The 20685-nt window shown below is 33.1% G+C and overlaps 1 protein-coding gene across 1 annotated transcript; it reads right to left on the bottom strand.

The window, feature by feature from the left end:
- Positions 1-38: 38 nt before the first annotated feature.
- Positions 39-911, bottom strand: LOC122293750. Its single transcript, XM_043102236.1, has 3 exons — positions 741-911; positions 428-634; positions 39-98 (listed from the first exon to the last, which is right to left on the bottom strand). Exons 1-3 carry the CDS (start codon positions 909-911, stop codon positions 39-41), a joined length of 438 nt encoding a protein of 145 aa, XP_042958170.1.
- Positions 912-20685: the final 19774 nt, after the last annotated feature.

Genomic DNA, 20685 nt, shown 5'->3' with positions numbered 1-20685 from the left:
GTATCGTACAATGCCAATTCATAAATTGGTTTTTTTGATTAACAACCAGACATGATAGGTCCGATTATATGAACTATATGCATTGGCAAGGCCAATCCCTGGACAATTTGCAAAAGATTACATCCACTTTCCATAGCAAAAGATCAGATATACAAGCATTGCCCACTTTTTCAAGTGTTGTCCCACAAGTTCCATAATATTCCCAAGTAATTAAATACAAAGTTGTAGGCATTTCCATAACTACTACACAAGTGTGATTCGCAAGTGTTCAGAAAAGTACAAAATATTCCAGCTTTACGGGTGTTCACTATGATCGTACATACAACAAATAAAGTAATATTAAAATTGCCCAACATATACGCAGATGTGTGCGTTGACGCCGAACTTCCAACTCCATTTTCACAATTTTGCCCTCTCTTTTACGAACCTCTTCCATCCAATGTCGAACTTCTTCCATAGTTTTACGAACCTCTTCCTCTAATTTTCGAAGCTCTTCCCGTGTTTTCTGAAACTCCTCCTGTGTTTTCTGAAGCTCATCCTTCTTCCTTAACAGATCAGTTTCAATTTTGTGAAGTTCTTGTTCTCTTTCCTGACCGCGATCTGCCCATTTAAAAAAGTTGCAATGTGGTAACCCCTGTATAAACAAACAAACGAGAAGCTAATTTTGTGAGTATAAAATTAATGTATTTTGTTGTGTCAAACCCGCCAAAAGTTAAAGTGAAGGAACTCTGCTTTTGTACCTTCATATTGTAGTTTGAACACCCAAAGAATGCTCGGCCCGGATTTCGCCGCGTATTAGATGTTCTAAGTGAAGCGGGTGATCCACAAGTGCACACAGGGGTGTTTTCCAATGTATGCTTAACAATAGAGGATGACGAAATCGACGATGATACCTTTTCTTTACTCATCATCTTCCCAAGTAACTATGGAGTATACAGATCCAGCAAAAAAATGTTGGACACTTGGGGGCTTTTGTTGCTTTTTATGAGTGAACATAAGAAATCATTGTCTTGAGCAAATGGGTAAAAAGCGCAATAATTTTACTTAGCATTAATCAAAAACAGTTGCAATTCTAGCTAGCAGATTATCTTAGACCAAATGGGATATATACTGTACTTTATTTGTGATTTGGACATAACAGTATGAAAATAGGGGATGATGGATGAGGCCTATAATGGCACTTTTCATTTTCCATGCACGCAAACCACCCACGAAAACCAGAGTTATACTTTCATGATTGATAATGAAAACTAATCAAAAAAAAAATATCCAACAAAAACTACTGATAGGTCCCTTTCAAGTACAATATTACCACCAACTCTTAACAAGTGGACCTTTCCTCCTCTTCCTCTAAATTCATCCTCAAGTGGAATACAATCAATCATATGAACAAATTAAGATTAAAGTCATTATGCAAAAATGATCAAAACTGGAGATGAGAGGGAAAGGAATCTGCATGCTTTTCATCAGATATTGGTAGATAAATGTGAAAAATATTGGTGGAATTGAAGAAGTTAATTAGGCCTCACTCTCTACGAAGTGAACTAATAGCAGATATGGGCATTGTTGCATGGGTTGACCCATTTCTTAAATTGCCTCAACCATAAGCAGAACCTCCCATTTTATTCAGCTTCTCAAAGGACTAGGAGGCACCACGCAGTGTAAAATATTCATCATTTAAATCCTCCCTCCATTCTTTTAACATTATATAATATAAGTTGGGTTGGGTTTGATGGGCCCCTAGTTGGGTGGTGTTCCCTCTTGTTTTATTTGAATTGCTAAATTGTTGGTCCATGGCCTTAGTTAGTATTGTTTGTAGAAAATTGGCCCATGGCCTTATTTTGTTGATTGATGACTATGGGAGGGGGTGTCTCCCAGTATATAGACAGGAGGTGGTAGTTTGTAGGTTGGAAAACCCTCAAAGTTTTCCCTTATCAATTACGTATGAATATGAGTTTATGAATCATTCTATCAAACACTTCCGCTACATTGTTCTTCTTCATATCTGAATCATTTTCTTACATTTCATTGAGTTCCTATTTACATTCCTGCATCCTTTATCCACAAACCAACCCATTCCCAATTAGGTTCATTGTAGCAAAACCCATTAATCTGTAATTACAAATACACCAACCCAACCTAACCCAAGACTTACCCATAAATCCGAATCACAAATAAAGCTAGCTGGATTTGGAAATAGATCGAATAACATAACATAAAGCGAGAGAGAGAGAGAGAGAGAGAGAGAGAGAGAGAGAGAGAGAGAGAGAGAGAGAGAGAGAGAGAGAGAGAGAGAGAGACCTGTTAATCTGTGAAAAGTCCGATTTAGGGTTTTCCCAACATTCAATCTCTACGCCTGCAATAGAAATCAGAATGAAGAACCTCCGAAATCAAAATTTCAGGAACCCCAAACAGATATCAAAATGAAGAACCTCCGAAATTTTGGGGGTATTCATATTTGTTATACGCCTAAAAAACCCAGAACAAAAATGCGGAAGAAATGAAGAAAATACTACCTGACTGGTGCTCGTTGCTCTTCGATAGTCTGTGGTCTGAAATCAAAAGGAGGGTGGCTTACATGGTAGTCTGAAAGAGTCATGGGGACGAAGGAGTTTGGTGCTGGTGCTCTGAAATGAATGAGGGGGAAAGAATAAGGGGAAAACGAAGAGAATTCCTTTAGAATTCCCGCTCGATGAAACGCTTCGTTTCATTAACTCAAAGAGGAAAGCAGATGGGCGAGCTTCAACTAAAACGGTTCGTTTCATTAATCCACGTCAGCTGCTGCGCAACTGCCTCCGCATCATGCCTGCAACAAGACTTTCCCCTGCTTTATATACATATTTGTTCTGATTAATTTGTCTTCGACGCGGTGCGTACTGCATTTAATGGTTCTCAAAATTCAAATGTAGCTTTTGGGCCGGGCTAGCTGGAGTAATAATATTAATAACGCTTCTTTCCTTATTAAGAGCCCATTTCGACATTAACAATATTTTTAAATAATAATAAAATAATTTTTATATATATTAATAAAAATTTTAAAAAATGATAGAGAAAATATTAAAAAAAATATAAAGTTTTTTTAATATAGTTTTTAAATATTATTTTTATTTTAAAATTTGAAAAATTTTTCCTATAAAGAAAAAAAATTTTGAAAAATTTATATTATTTTTTGTATTTAATTTTGAAAGTTTGGGAAAGTTTTAATACTTAGATAAAAAGTTTAAAGATTTGAAGTTAACAAATATTTTTTGTTTGAATGCTTATGTTTAGAAATAAAATACTCGAGAATATCGAATACCTAAAAACAGTTATGTTTCCAAACAGGCTAAGAGTAATGATAAATACAAATTTCAAATAGACAAGTTTCATATGGACCTAAATAGATAGGTTTGAAAATTTTTGTTGAACCCAAGGTTTCAAGTTTTATGTGATTATAAATCTACACATAAATTTTGATGATAGCAAATGAATTCAAAAAATAAAGGAGTTTTAAGCTCAAATTGTCCACACAATGGAGTCAAGCACATCAAAAAACCAAGCATGAGTAAGAAGGAAATAAGTTCACATTAAAGTCATAGAGTAATGTTGTAAATCTTTTAAAATTCGAATTAGGATTAATGCTCAAAATTAATATTTTATCATAAAGCATTAAAATACATTTTCCACATGTGCATGAATTTTTTTGAAAATTAAATTTGAAAATTTTGAAAGATAATTGATTGTCATCTTTTACATGTGCATGCCTTGATTAAAGGGTTGAATTTTGAAAATATTAAAAATGATTAATTGTCATCTTTCACATGTGCATGTTTTATTTGAATATTTTCAAAAGTGATTGATGCTTTTTTTCACTTATGCAAAATGTAGATGATTTTATTTGAAAAATTTGAAAAGTAAAGTGTGCTCCTTTTGTCATATACAAAAAGTAAAAGATTAGGTTTGAATTTTTTGAAAATGAAAGTGTGCTCCTTTTGTCATATGCAAAGAGTAAAAGATTAGGTTTGAATTTTTTGAAAAGAAAAGTATGCTCATTTTGTCATATGCAAAAAGTAAAAGATTATGTTTGAATTTTTTGAAAATGAAAGTGTGCTCCTTTTATCATATGCCAAAAGTAAAAGATTTGATTTGATTTTTTTGAAAAAGTGAATGATGTTGTTTTTGACATGTGAATCTTTTTAAATTTGAATATGAAATCTCATATGCCTATAAATAGATCATTTGAGAGTTTCACATTTACAATATCCAGAATATACAACATTCATTCAAAGCTTTCATTCTCTGTTCTCTAAGCATTGAGTCTTAATCCTTGTTCATTTTGAGAGATATAGTTTGCGCTGTATTGTTCTTATTTCACTCATTGAGGAGTGTTTTCTGATAACCTACCCACTATCAGTTCTTGTATCAGAAAAATGATGTGTATAACCCTTGTGCGTGTAGAAAGTATTCTACACGGGGAATAGTTGAATCACCACGTGTAAGGTGATTGCAAGTATACAGGGTGTTCTACACAGATCCTTTGTAGCGGTATTGTTTAAAGGTGTAATAGGTTTCTATCTTCACCTGAAGGAGGTTGAATAGTGAATTTAGAGATCCTCAAGGAGTAGCTTGAGGCGAGGACGTAAGTAGTGGGGCCGAACCTCGTTAACATACTGAGTTTGTTTCTCTCTTACCCTTACTCTTTATATTTATTACTGTTTCGTATTTTGTTTATATTTTATATTGTATATTTGATTTATAATTGTTATTTTAAATATAACTCAATTTACCCCCTCTCTTGTGTTAGTCATCTGGGCAACAATTGGTATTAGAGTTAAAAGCTCTATTATAAGATTAACTATCTTTTGAGTTAAGATTTTATGGCTAACATTGCAGTTTCATTTGGTGAAAGTCAATCTAGCAGTCAGCCTCCACTCTTTTGTGGAGATAATTACTCATTCTGAAAACTTAGAATGAGAATATTTCTTCAGGCTCAAGGTCGAGAAATCTGGAAATGTATTGTAAATGGACCTTATATTCTAACAAAAGTGGTTGATGGAGTAAAGGTCAAAAAGGAAGAAGAAGAGTCTGATCGTGAAGACGATGGATTTTATATTTTGAATTTAACTGCTATGAATTTATTATTTAATGCTCTCAATGGAAATGGGTTTAATAGAATAATGACTTGTGCTACGGTAAAAGAAATTTGGGATAATTTGGAAGTTACTTATGAAGGAACTTCGCAAGCCAAGGAATCAAAAATTTATATTCTTACTCATGAATATGAAATGTTTAAGATGAATGATGATGAATTTATTTCTAGTATGTACACTCGTTTTACTAACATCATAAACAGCTTGACAGCTCTTGGCAAAGTTTATTCCAAAGTGGAGATAGTAAGAAAAATTCTCAACTCTTTACTAAAACGCTGAGAATTAAAAGTGACAGTGATTCTTGAAGCTAGAGACCTCAAGAAGCTCGAAGTGAATGAACTCATCGGGTCACTTATCACCCATGAGTACACATTGAAAAGAGGAGAAGAAGAAGGAAAGCCAAAGAAGAACTTGACACTTAAAACTGTTCTTCATGAAAGTGAAAGTGATGAAAATGAGGAAAATGAAAACAGAGATGAAAAAGTTGCGATGATAACAAGAAGAATTCAGAGGTTCCTAAAGAAAAATAAAACTCCTCCGGGGAAATCCTTCAAAAAGTTTTCCAAGAAAGATTCAGGTAAAAATGACACTTTAATTTGTTATAAATGCAATAAGTCTGGTCATATCAAACCAGACTGTCCTCTGCTAAAGAAAGATCGAAACAAGGGTAAGAAAGTAATGAAAGTTACATGGGATAATGATTCAAGTAGTTCAGATAGTGAAGCAAGCAATGGAGAATCAACAAATCTTTGTCTTATGGCTAAAAACGACATTAAGGTAACAAATCTTAATAATATTAAAACTCCTTCATATGAAAAATTGCAAAATGTTTTAGAAGAGGTATATGAGGAATTTGAAAATTTGGGTATCAAGTATATTACTTTGAAAAAGAAAACTTCTTTTTTAACAAACGAAATTGATATTTTAAAAAAAGAAAGTATCATTTTGAAAGATGAAAATCTCGAATTGAATAAGAAGAAAACCGATTTAGAAAATATTGTTGAAAACTTTACGAATGGAAAAAGAAATTTTGAAAAACTTCTTTGTAGTCAAAGATGTGTTTTTGACAAGGCAGGTTTGGGATATATGCCAAAACAAAAATACAAACCTTATAAAAATTTCTTTGATAATCTTTCTACATCAAAGACTAATATTCAAAATTTTTTTCATAAAAATAATTTTGTCAAAAAAAGATATTATTATAATCATTCAAGTTTTTCATATATGTCACATGCTATTTGCAATTTTTGTAATAGAAATGGTCATAATTATCATACTTGTCCTATTAGAAGAAATCATACAATAACTATTAGGGCCATATGGGTACCTAAAAATCTTATTTCTTCTAATACTAATAAATAAAGGACCCAAAGAACTTGAGTACCAAAAAAAATTATTTTAATTATTTTTATAGATATGCATGAAGTCATCTACAAGTAAAAACAAGTGATTTTTAGATAGTGGATGTTCAAGACACATGACGGGAGACAAGACTAAGTTCTTTAATCTTAGATCTAAAGAAGAAGGATACGTGACATTTGGAGATAACTCGAAAGGGAAGATCGTGGGAATAGGTAAAATTGGTAATGAATCTTCTCTCATAATTGAAGATGTTTTACTTGTTGAAGGTCTAAAACATAATCTTTTGTGTATAAGTCAATTATGTGATAAAGAATTTACAGTTATTTTTAAAATGGATAAGTGCATTATTTTGAATGATCATGATTATAATATTTGTTTTATTGCTTTTAGAAGCAATAATGTTTATACAATCGATTTTGAAGAAATTACCTCACAAGATGCTATTTGCTTTTCAGCTCAAAATGAAACCAGTTGGCTATGGCATAGAAGATTAGGTCATGCCAATATCGAACTTATTTCCAAACTTTCAAAAAATGATCTTGTGAGAAGTTTACCAAAAACAAATTTTCTTAAAGATAAAATTTGTGATGCATGCCAATTTGGTAAACAAACAAAAACTTTTTTTAAAATCAAGAAACATATTTCTACTACTAGACCATTGCAACTGATATACATGGATCTTTTTAGACCAAATAGAGTTGCAAGTCTAGGAAGAAAATATTTTACATTTGTTATTGTTGATAATTTCTCTGGATATACTTGGGTCATCTTTCTTACTCATAAAGATGAGGCACATAATGTCTTTACCAAGTTATGCAAAAGAATTCAAAATGAAAATGATTATACTATTTCAAGTATCCAAAGTGATAGGGGAAAAGAGTTTGTTAATAAAAATATTAAAATATTTTGTGATGAAAATGGTTTTGTGCATAATTTTTCTGCTCCTCGAACTCCTCAACAAAATTGGGTAGTAGAGAGGAAAAATAGATCTCTTCAAGAGATGGCAAGAACAATGCTCAATGAGAATAACTTGCCTAGTTATTTTTGGGTCGAAGCGGTAAGTACTGTATGTTATGTTATAAATAGAGTTATGTTAAGATCTAAATTAGATAAAATCCCCTATGAGTTTTGGAATGAGAAAAAGCCCAATATTGATTACTTTCATGTATTTGAATTCAAATGTTTTATTTTGAATGACAGAGATAATTTGGGTAAGTTTGATGCAAAATCTGATGAAGGTATATTTCTCGTTTATTCTATTAATAGTAAAGCCTATAGAGTATTTAATAAAAAGACTTTAACTGTACAAGAATATATGCATGTAGTATTTGATGAATCCAATTCTCCACTCTCCAAGAAATCTATTGATGAAGAAACAGGAGGTATAAATAATACGGAAAGTTTCAATATCAACAAAGAGAAAACAATAGAGGAAGTTCAACATGGAGCCATCAGGAAAGATCATCAAAATTTAATATAAGATGCAAACAAAAAGTGAAAATTCGTGAAAGATCATCCAGTGGAACAAATTTTGGGAGAACCTTCACGAGGTGTAAGTACTCGATCATCTCTTAGAAATATTTGCAATCATACTGCTTTTCTATCTCAAATTGAACCCAAAAATATTGACGATGCACTTCTTGATGAATCTTGGATTCTAGCTATGCAAGAAGAGTTGAATCAATTTGAAAGAAATGATGTTTGGACACTTGTTTCTAGACCCAAAAATCATACTATTATTGGAACAAAATGGGTTTTTAGAAACAAAAAAGATGAGTCCGGAGTCATTAATAGAAATAATGCTCGACTTGTAGCCCAAGGTTTTAATCAAGAAGAAGGAATCGATTATGATGAGACATATGCACTAGTCGCAAGATTAGAAGCTATTCGAATTCTACTTGCATATGCTTGTTATAAAAATTTCAAACTTTTTCAAATGGATGTTAAAAGTGCTTTCTTAAATGGTTTTATAAATGAAGAGTTATATGTTGAGCAACCTCCAAGTTTTGAAAATCATATTTCTCCAAATGATGTTTTAAAACTCACAAAAGTGCTATATGGACTTAAACAAGCTCCTAAAGCTTGGTACGAGAGACTCAGTGGTTTCTTGATTGAAAAAGGTTTTTCAAGAGGAAAAATCGACACAACTCTTTTCATTAAATATAAAAATGATGATATTCTTTTGATTCAGATTTATGTTGATGATATAATATTCGGTGCTACTAATAAAAATATGTGTCAAGTTTTTGCTAAGACTATGCAGGAAGAATTTGAGATGAGCATGATGGGAGAACTTACATTCTTTCTCGGATTGCAAATTAAGCAAGTAAAAAGTGGGACATTCATCAATCAATCAAAATATATTAAAGAATTACTAAAGAAGTTTGGGATGAAAAATGCTAAGAAAATTGGAACACCAATGAGCCCATCAACTAAACTTGATAAAAATGAATCCGGTAAGCCAGTTGACTCGAAGATATATCGAGGTATGATTGATAGTTTATTATATTTAACAGCCAGTAGACCAGATATTATGTTTAGTGTGTGCTTATGTGCACGCTTTCAATCATCTGCAAAAAAATCACATTTAATTACAGTTAAGCGTATTCTTAGATATCTTAGTGGTACAATTAACTTAGGGTTATGATACCCTAAGCACACATCTTTCGATTTAATCAGCTACACAGATGCAGATTATGCTGGCTGTAAAATAGATCGAAAAAGCACTAGTGGAGCATGCCATTTTTTAGGTCATGCACTAGTTTCCTGGTTTAGTAAAAAATAAAATTCTGTTGCACTATCTACTGCTAAGGTAGAATATGTTGCTGCGGGTAGTTGTTGTGCTCAAGTTTTCTACATGAAGTAACAACTTGAAGATTTTAAACTCATGTATAATTACATTCCAATCAAATGTGATAATACAAGTTCTATAAATCTTTCAAAGAACCCAATACAACATTCAAGAACTAAGCATATTGAAATAAGATATCATTTTCTTCGAGATCATGTGCAGAAAGGCGATATAGTACTAGAGTTCACAAATACACGATCGGTTAGCAGATATTTTCACAAAACCTTTATCAAAAAATAGATTATGTATGATCAGAAGAGAAATAGGTATGATGCATGCTATAAATATCTCTTAAAAGATAGACCAGAATAAAAAAAAATAGAAATAGATTTTTTAAATTCTTTTACATAAACTTGAGATTCTTAACCTCATATTCGAGACGCTCATTCTCTTCATACAATATCATATCGTTCTTATCCATGGGAACCGGCAAGCAGAATGAAGAATTTAATTAAGATTTCAACTGTTTATTCTTCTGCCGAATGATTCCTTCCCTTGTGTGAGACTTTTGAAAAATTCATTGAAGTACAACAATTTGTTCTTTGAGCTTTTCAACTTCATGATTTTTGGCTTGTAGCCGCTAAGAAAAAGCAACAATAGAGGAAGAGTAGCGAGTCCCAAGACTCACCAAGTCATAAATAGCATCAGAATCTGACTTATTAGTCAGATTATTATTTTTTTGCTGCAACATGGCACCAATGGCAGCTACAAAAAGGACAGGAGGTTGAGATGCAGAATGCCTCATGGATGGATCTAGAGAAATGTTAGAAGAATGAGCTATTGAGAAAAGAATAGAAGGCTTAAAACGAGAATGTTGAAGGAATGCAGATGAGTTATAGAGATGAGAAGAAAACTTGATGCGGATTGGATGAACTTCAAGATTGATTTTATAGAGATAGCATATAGAATAAGACAAACTATTGTCTCTTCAAATCTTATTTAGTCAAAAGAAATACAAGATATGCTGGACCCACATTGTCAAAATTTTTCTTACTAAGCCAGCAAGATTAACAGTAGATTGTCCTATTTTTTTAGTAAACGATGAACCTCTGCTGTTATCTGCCTATGTTGACCTTGTATCTGAACCATTTCTCGTTCCAGCTCCTCTATTCGTGGTTGCAGATCATGAGCATACCAATCTGCAAATTTTTTCAATTCTTGGTTTTCTTGCTTTAACCTTTTATTCTCACTATCCTTATTAGCAAGCTTCTGTCGTAACTCATATATTTGCATGTTAAGATGATCAATCTCACTCACCCTCGCCATTAACCTCCAAAACATGATCGTAACAGAGGCAGCATATTGACTACTGAGCATTCTTGATTCTGCAATAATCTCAAAATCAGACTTACTAGAAAAGCGGTTCTCTGCTCCTATCATGGTATTGACGGCCTCAGGAGAGAAGATTGATAATTGATGCGTCAAGGGTTCCTGATTCAAGTTTGGAACATTAGTGGAAGAGAATTGCTCAGCCATTCTATCGTTGTGGAAAAACAGAACTCAGGTCAAGAAGCGATGTATTTTTTTATCATCCGATAGATGAAAATGATTATTTTTTTTTATAGAAACTCAGAGCCTTCAATCACATTTGTCAACAACATCAGGCGATTGTTTAAATCTTCAGCCGCACTGAATTCATAGAGTTAGACCTCGAGACTTTGCAGCATTTGTCGTGTCACAGACGGCTCATTTTTCAACTATCTACAGTGACTATTAAACGCATCGTTTTCTTCAGTCCATTTACTTACTGCCGATCCGTTTTAATGATGTCAAAAGGGAGAGAAGTTTTATACTAGAACATTAACATTGTTTAAATTGCTAAACTTGTTATATATACTTGGAATTATATTTATACTTTTGCTTGAAAAACTAACGCATATTTTCAGGGGGAGCTTAAGTATTAATACAGGTTTTAAGTTCTATCAAGTATTTGTCATCATTAAAAAGGGGGAGGTTCAAGTTTCATGTGATTATAAATCTACACATGGATTTTGTTGATAACAAATGAATTCAAAGAATAAAGGAGTTTCAAGTTCAAGTTGTCCATACAATGGAGTCAAACACATCAAAGAACCAAGCATGAGCAAGAAGGAAATAAGTTCACATTAAAGTCATAGAGTAATGTTTTAAATCTCTTAAAATTTGAAATTATGATTAATGCTCAAAATTAATATTTTATCATAAAGCATTAAAATACATTTTCCACATGTGCATGAATTTTTTTGAAAATTAAATTTGAAAATTTTGAAAGATAATTGATTGTCATCTTTTACATGTGCATGCCTTGATTAAAGGGTTGAATTTTGAAAATATTAAATATGATTGATTGTCATCTTCCACATGTGCATGTTTTATTTGAATATTTTCAAAAGTGATTGATGCTTTTTTTGACTTATGCAAAAGGTAGATGATTTTGTTTGAAAAATTTGAAAAGTAAAGTGTACTCCTTTTGTTATATACAAAAAGTAAAAGATTAGGTTTGAATTTTTTAAAAATGAAAGTGTGCTCCTTTTATCATATGCAAAAAGTAAAAGATTAGGTTTGAATTTTTTTAAAAAAAAGTGTGCTCCTTTTGTCATATACAAAAAGTAAAAGATTATGTTTGAATTTTTTTGAAAAGGAAAGTGTGCTCCTTTTGTCATATATCAAAAGTAAAAAATTAGATTTGATTTTTTTCAAAAAGTGAATGATGTTGTCTTTGACATGTGAATCTTTTTGAATTTGAATATGAAGTCTCATATGCCTATAAATAGATCATTTGAGAGTTTCACATTTACAACATCCAGAGCATACAACATTCATTCAAAACTTTTATTCTCTCTTCTCTAAGCATTGAGCCTTAATCCTTTTTCATTTTGAGAGATATAGTTTGCGTTGTGTTGTTCTTATTTCACTCATTGAGGAGTGTTTTCTGATAACCTACCCACTATCAGTTCTTGTATTAGAAAAAGGGTGTGTATAACCCTTGTCCGTGTAGAAAGTATTCTACATGGAAAATAGTTGAATCACTACGTGTAAGGTGATTGCAAGTGTAGAGGGTGTTCTACACGGATCTTTTGTAGCGGTGTTGTTTAAAGGTATAATAGGTTTCTATCTCCACCTGAAGGAGATTGAATAGTGAATTTGGAGATCCTCAAGGGGTAGCTTGAGGCGAGGATGTAGGCAATGAGGCCGAACCTCGTTAATATACTGAGTTTGCTTCTCTCTTACCCTTACTCTTTATATTTATTACTGTTTCGTATTTTGTTTATATTTTATATTATATATTTGATTTATAATTGTTATTTTAAATATAACTCAATTCACCCCCCTCTTATATTAGTCATCTGGGTAACAATTTTATTTTTATAATTATTTTATAAAGTAATACTACATACAGTTGTGAGGTGCACAAGTGTCGTGCCGTCGATTTGAAAATTAAAAAAAAATGACTGGAACTATTATTTCTCATTTATAAAATAGTGATAAAAGAATTGTTTCTTACGTTAGTATATATTAGAGCAACATGGCATCAGCTCTCCCAAGAAATCAGATCACATGGATGCAGCTGATCATGACAAGATCAGTGATCCTGATATGCAATCACACCCTCTATCAAATAAACTTGTCTCTTGTAATAAGTCTGTACATAATTTACTAAGTTGTCCTTCTTCTAGATGAGTTGTAATGTACATTTATGTAATTTTAGAATTAGTTAGTCTGCAGGTGTACAGTCTGTAGCTAGTACGAATATTCTCTAGTTGGTTAGCATCCTATCTGTCCATTTTAGTATAAAGCAGCAGCAGGACAGTGTAAACAAAAATAATGAACTTTTATGAAATCAGAGCAGTGGGCATTTTCTTCTGGTTTTCACTCGTTCCCTTTTGCTTCCATTGTTATTCTTACATGGTATCAAGAGCCTCAGAGTGAGAATTTTTTTTTTTTCAAATGACTACTGAATCAACTCCTTCTCCTTTTCTTGATTTCAATAACCTCACCAACCCATATAGACTTGATCATGGTGATAACCCCTCCCTTCCCTTGGTCCCTGACCTTCTTACCATTGAAAACTACACAACTTGGTCAAGAGCTATGTGTAGAGCTCTTCGTGCCAAAAATAAGTTGGGATTCATCAATGGAACTTTGACAAAACCAAAAACTGTCACTGACCCTCTATATGATGCATGGGAAAGATGCAATGATCTGGTTGTGTCTTGGCTTCACAACTCTATCCATCCATCCCTCAAATCCAGCATTGCTTTAGTAGATGATGCTACACAAATATGGAGTGAACTCAAAGATAGATTTACTCAACAGAATGGTCATAGATTTTTTCAGCTCAAAAAGGCATTAACAGGTTTGCAACAAGATACTGACTCAGTTAGTGTGTATTTTGGCAAGCTTAAAACTCTGTGGGATGAACTTAGTATATATGACCCTATGCCTGGATGTATTTGTGGCAAGTTGACTATCTTGCTTGACAGATACCAAAGGGATTGTGTGATACAATTTCTTATGGGGTTAAATGACTCATTCCAAGCAACCCGTGACCAAATTATGCTCCTGGATCCTTTGCCTCCTTTAAACAAAATCTTTTCTATGATCCAGCAGCAAGAGATGCAACATGGCATGCTGTCTGCTGTTCCTTCAGCCGACACAATGGCCCTTGCTGTCAAACAACCATACCCTTCCTCTAAATTCTTTTCTAAAACACCTCAGCAACCAAAACGTGAGAGACTTTTATGCACTCACTGCAAAATCCAGGGCCATGTTCTTGATACTTGTTTTAAGGCAGGTAATGCCTTAGCCCCTACCTGTACTCACTGCCATATGACAAGCCATATAGCAGAAAAGTGCTACAAATTACATGGCTATCCACCTGGGTACAAACTTCATGATAAGACCAAGCAACATCGTTTTCCCTTTGCCAACATGGCATCAGTCGAGCTAGAAGATTCCTCAGATGACAAGTTGACCTTCACCAAAGAGCAATATCACCAACTGTTGTCTCTACTACAGCCAAAAGAAGTGTCCATTGCCAATCATTCAGTCAACACTGTCAAGGCAGATTGCACACATCCTTTTACCATGAATGGTATTATTTCTTGTTTCACGTCTTTCACCCCCACACACACACCTTGGATCATTGACACTGGTGCTACAGATCACATGATCTGCAGTACCACTTCATTCTCATCCATTACCTCTCCAGTATCTTTTATAGTTAAACTTCTCAATGGTCACACTGCACCTGTCACTTACATTGGTACTGTCCACGTTCACAACACATTAACACTAAATAATGTGTTATGTGTTCCTTCATTTCATTTCAATTTGATTTCTGTAAAACAGCTAACCAATTCACTATCTTGCTGTTTTATTTTTCTTTCACCATTTTGTTTTATCCAGGACCTTTTGTCATGGACCACGATTGGTATGGGTGAGATAAAGCATGGTCTCTACCACTTGTTTGCAAAACCAGTGTCACCAACAGCTCTCCTAGATCATTTTTCCACTTGTTTACATAAAGATATCTCTGTTTCAGCTACTTGGAAAAATGTTGATCTTGTTTCAGATCTTTGGCATTGTTGATTGGGTCATACCCCACTTTCCAGATTACATGTAATTTCAGACTCTCTTATTAAAAATCATGTTTCTGACATTTCCAATACCAATCCTTGTTTTGTGTGTCCACTTGCCAAGCATCATAAACTTCCATTTTCTATTAGTTCCCATAAAAGCAAAGCCATATTTGAACTAATCCATTGTGATATATGGGGACCTAACTCAGTCACAGCTTATGATGGAACAAGATATTTTTTTACCATTGTAGATGATTACTCTAGGAGTACTTGGATATATTTACTCAAGGCTAAATCAAATACCAGGCCATGCATTGAAGCCTTTTGTAATCTTGTTGAAACTCAATTCCATACTAAAGTTCAAACACTTCGAAGTGACAATGGCCTTGAGTTTCACATGACAGATTTTTTCAACAAGAAAGGAATAATTCACCAAAGAACCTGTGTGGAAACCCCTCAACAAAATGGGATTGCAGAAAGGAAGCACCAACACCTTTTGAACATAGCTCGAGCCCTTAAAATTCAATCTAATCTTCCTCACTTGTACTGGAATGATTGTATTCTCACAGCAGCTTACATAATTAATCGAGTTTCCACTCCTTTACTCTCTAATAAAACCCCCTTTGAGATCCTTTTCAACAAACCTCCTACATATTCTCACATGAGAATCTTAGGCTGCCTCTGTTTTGCCTCTTCCATTTCTCAAAATAGACAAAAATTTGATCCTAGAGGTAGGCATTGTGTCTTTCTTGGTTACCCCTTTGGGGTAAAAGGGTATAAGCTGCTTGATTTAAACACAAACTCAGTTTTCATCTCTCGAGATGTTACTTTTCATGAGCATGTTTTTCCCTTCCATCAACATCACTCTACTCCATCTTCTCAAATACCATCTTCTCCCACCCTTCCTCAAACTCCTTTTCCTTCTATTTCACATTCTCCCCCACCATACAGCACCTCTTTGCCACTTACATCAGAAACAGATTCCTCATCATCCACACCCACAGACTTTTCCATACCATCTTCCTCCAATCCTTCAACTCCATCAATAACAAAACCTTCCTCTCCTCTTCCTCTTAGAAGATCCACTCGAACCAGAAAAGCTCCTCAATACCTACAGGACTTCCATTGCCAGCAAGCAACTTTAATCTCATCCCTTCAATCAGTGAACATGGCATCAGCTCCATCAGGTATTTCTTTTCCTTTAGCTTCGTCCATTTCTTATCATAACTTGTTTCCTGAATTTTCTTTATTTTCTGCTACCATCTCTTCCACTAATGATCCACACACAAGCTGCCAAAGACCCCGATTGGTGTAAGACAATGGATACTGAAATTGAAGCTTTAGAGATCAATAATACATGAACCCTCACAGATTTACCCCCTGACAAAACCCCCATTGCATGCAAATTTGTCTATAAAACCAAGTACCACTCCAATGGTACTATTGAGAGGAAGAAAGCAAGACTAGTAGCTAAGGGTTTCACCCAACAAGAAGGGGTGGATTATCATGAAACTTTTTCACCTGTAGTAAAGATTGTCACTGTCAGAACCATTATTGCCTTAGCTGCAATTAAAGGATGGCATCTCCACCAATTTGATGTTAACAATGCCTTTCTCAATGGAGAACTCATTGAAGAAATCTACATGAAGAAGCCACCTGGCTACACCAAAGGACAACCTGACCAGGTCTGCAAGCTCAACAAAAGTCTCTATGGCCTCAAACAGGCCTCACATCAGTGGTATGATAAATTTTCCACTTCCTTGATTGCTTTTGGTTTCACTCAATCCAAGGCTGATTACAGCCTATTTACTTGCATAACCCCTACTACTTTTTCTGCACTACTTGTCTATGTTGATGACATTGTAGTAGCAAAACCTTCTTGAATCCATTTCAGTTCTCAAAACCTTCTTGAACACACATTTCAGAATAAAAGACCTTGGAACCTTGAGATACTTCCTTGGCATTGAGGTTGCTCAATCACCCAATGGCATTCACCTTTGTCAAAGGAAATACACTCTAGATATTCTTGTTGACTCAGGCAATCTAGCTTGTAAACCTTTAAAGATCCCAATGGACCAAAACCACAAATTGAGCAAGTCATCAGGGACACCTCTAGCTGATCCTACCTCCTATAGACAACTCATTGGTAGATTGCTTTACCTCACATTAACCAGACCTGATATTAGTTATCCCATCCAAGTCCTAAGTCAATTTATGGATCATCCTTCCACCTCCCATCTTGCTGCAGCCCATAAGGTACTGAGATACCTCAAAAATGCACCTAGTCAAGGCATTCTTCTTTCTTCAAGTTCCCCACTGTAGCTTAGAGGCTACTGTGATTCAAATTGGGCTTCTTGCCCAGACACACGCAAATCAGTCACTGGTTTTTGTATCTTCTTGGGTCATTCTCTCATTTCATGGAGATCCAAGAAACAAACAATTGTCTCAAGGTCTTCAGCTGAGGCAGAATATCGTGCAATGGCATCTATTTCTACTGAACTCACTTGGTTGCAGCAGTTATTCACTGATCTTTCCATTCCTCACCCACATGCAGCTGAACTTTTTTGTGACAACCAAGCTGCTCTACACATAGCAGTCAATCCAGTTTTTCATGAGAGGACAAAACACATTGAAGTGGATTGTCATCTTATCCGAGATAAAATACAAGAAGGTAGCATCAAGACTGCTCATGTTCATACCAACTCACAGCTTGCTGACATTTTTACTAAGTCTTTACCTTCTTGTATTCTTTTCTCACATCTCTCTAAGATGGGAATAGTCAATCTATATTCTCCATCTTGTGGGGGCGTATTAGAGCAACATGGCATCAGCTCTCCCAAGAAATCAGATCACATGGATGCAGCTGATCATGACAAGATCAGTGATCCTGATATGCAATCACACCCTCTATCAAATAAACTTGTCTCTTGTAATAAGTCTGTACATAATTTACTAAGTTGTCCTTTTTCTAGATGAGTTGTAATGTACATTTATGTAATTTTAGAATTAGTTAGTCTGCAGGTGTACAGTCTGTAGCTAGTACGAATATTCTCTAGTTGGTTAGCATCCTATCTGTCCATTTTAGTATAAAGAAGCAGCAGGACAGTGTAAACAAAAATAATGAACTTTTATGAAATCAGAGCAGTGAACATTTTCTTCTAGTTTTCACTCGTTCCCTTTTGCTTCCATTGTTATTCTTACATATGATTTTCCTAATATTAGTAGTACTTTCGGTATCATGTTCCGTTGCATTATTAATCTCTAACGTCATATAATGTATAAACGACGTATGAAAAATTATCACTATATATATATATTAATTATATGGTTATTGTTATTATTTTTTGGGTAAGAAATAATTAATTAGCTCAATGAAATTAAGAAACCACTACAATCAATTTTATAGAAGATAAATGTCGCATAAAATGATCACAACTTAAACATAATTTACGACATAAAAATGAATAGTAATATAAAAAAAGTAAATTTCATTAAGAAAAAATGTGAAAAATTAAATTTTCTTATATAGTAGGATCTACTTTTTAATAAAAGACTTACACGAGATTTATGCATTTGGATTTTGTCCCTAACATTATTTATAAAAATTATTATCGATAGAGGGCTATAAATATATAAATATATATATATATATATATATATATATATATATATATATATATATATATATATATATATATCACTTTATAGTAATTAAAGATCATATATTAAAAATAAATATCTTCCTTTTTTAACAGTATACTTAATACTTAACGTGTTGAAAAGGAAAAATGATCAGAGAAGATAAAGAGAAATATGCGTGGTAAAGAAAAAACTAAAAGAGAGCAAGAAAAAACATGAAGGGACCTCAAAGTAAAAAAAGAGAATGATGGAATTTCTTTTAGCATATATGTGTGCATATAGCTTTTTAATTAACTCAGACTTAAGAAAAAAAAAAAAATGTCAACTTTTATGACATGTGGGGGGTCATATATATAATTGTAGTAGAAACCTAAACATATGCATTCTTATAGAAAAATTCTAAACATAAGTCTACATATCACGTACTATACTTTTTTTAAATTTTTTGTTTTATTAAATGTTTGATATATAAATAATGAGTAAAAAATTTAATTAGTTTAAGAAGAATAAACTCAAAAAATTTTTGAAAAAAATAAAAAAAATAAAAAAATATGTGGTGTGTGATATGTAAGCTTATGTTAGCAATGCTCATTTTATAAATCTTCTAAAAATATGATTATTATACTTTTTGGCATTATTAAAGGACTCACATTTTTTCGGGGGACAAGAATATGATTTTATAAGTTCTGAAAATTAGAGACCAAAGGAAAATGTATTTTGGGTTTTAGAAAATTATTTCACATCCAATCCCAACATCTTTTATTCCTCAAAGACATTTTTCATATTCTCTAATTTTTTTTAAGATAATCACTTCCCGATATTATTTATGTTAAAAAACTCAAAAAATTACTTATTTAACAAAAAATTTTGATTTTTTTCCGTCTCAACACCGTTCAATTCTACATGATAGTCACATGAACGCACGCACACACCCACACACACAAATATCTCTAAAATTCAACTCCCAAGGTATATAATTAATAACATCTCAAAACATTTTCACCCATACAAATTTTCATTGATCTACCTATTCATTTACAAAACTTGAGGCAAAACAATCTAAACATAGATTAAAATGCCTTAAAATTAGAGGTGATTGTTTTCTACCAAGCATTCCTACTTTCTGTTTTGTTTTTTGTTTTTTTTTTTTAAATAATAAAAAAAAAAACCTAATACCCCCACAAGTAGGGCTATAATCAAATTGGTTTTTAGCTTGCCGAGCTTGACTCGACTTAAAAAACTCGAGTTCGAGTTCAAGATTTCAATTTAATTTTTGTTCAAGCTCGACTCGATAAACTAAACTCTTAACTCAAACTCGGCTGGAGTTTTTTTAATAATATTTAATAATTAATAAAGTAGATAAATAAAAAATTTAATATTGAATTTGTACAACTAACAAATAGAACCTCTATTAAATTATTATAAAATTTTAAAAATTTATAAATAATTAATATGTAGCTAGTTGATATTTATCCATAATAACAATATATTATATATATAGTATATATATATTTACCAATATATTAATGAGTTTTAATCTAATCGAGCTAACGAGTCAACTCCGGTATAAACGAGCGACTTTAAACCTTAGTTGAATCAAGTCGAGTTTAGTCTGATGTGTCATTTACTAATCAAGCTAGTATCTGCTGAAGGGTCAATATTGGTCTAGCCCAAACCAGAGCCCAAGTCCCACTAACACTAAAAGATAATTATCCAAGGAAGTCGGTTGATTTAAGATAGGCCTAGTTGTCTTGCTTATTAAGTGGGATAAATCTGCAACCTATGAATATTCACAACGTGACAATCAGATAACTCTGATACCTTAAAGATAAGCCTCCTCATGACTAAACATTACGCGAACTTAATCTGTTTGGCATTTATCCAGTAGATCGCTATGCCTATATATAAGGATAATAGGTAACTCTCTAATTATTTGATTATATATTCTTAAATTATTATTCATCACTTGTTATTGACTTAAATGTCGGATTGTCATAGGTATATAGTGTCACCCACGTAGCAACTTGCAGGTTAATAATTATGTTTAATGGTGAGACACGCCTTTACATTTGTTTTTAGGGTCAAGCTTTTTTAATTTTTTTTCATGAGTCCTATATTCGATTAAATTTAACCGACCAAACGG

Source organism: Carya illinoinensis, chromosome 14 (genome assembly GCF_018687715.1).
Source record: "Carya illinoinensis cultivar Pawnee chromosome 14, C.illinoinensisPawnee_v1, whole genome shotgun sequence".
Classification (NCBI taxonomy): domain Eukaryota; kingdom Viridiplantae; phylum Streptophyta; class Magnoliopsida; order Fagales; family Juglandaceae; genus Carya; species Carya illinoinensis.
The sequence above is the reverse complement of the archived record's forward strand: the minus strand, read 5'-3'. Positions and strand labels throughout refer to the sequence as shown.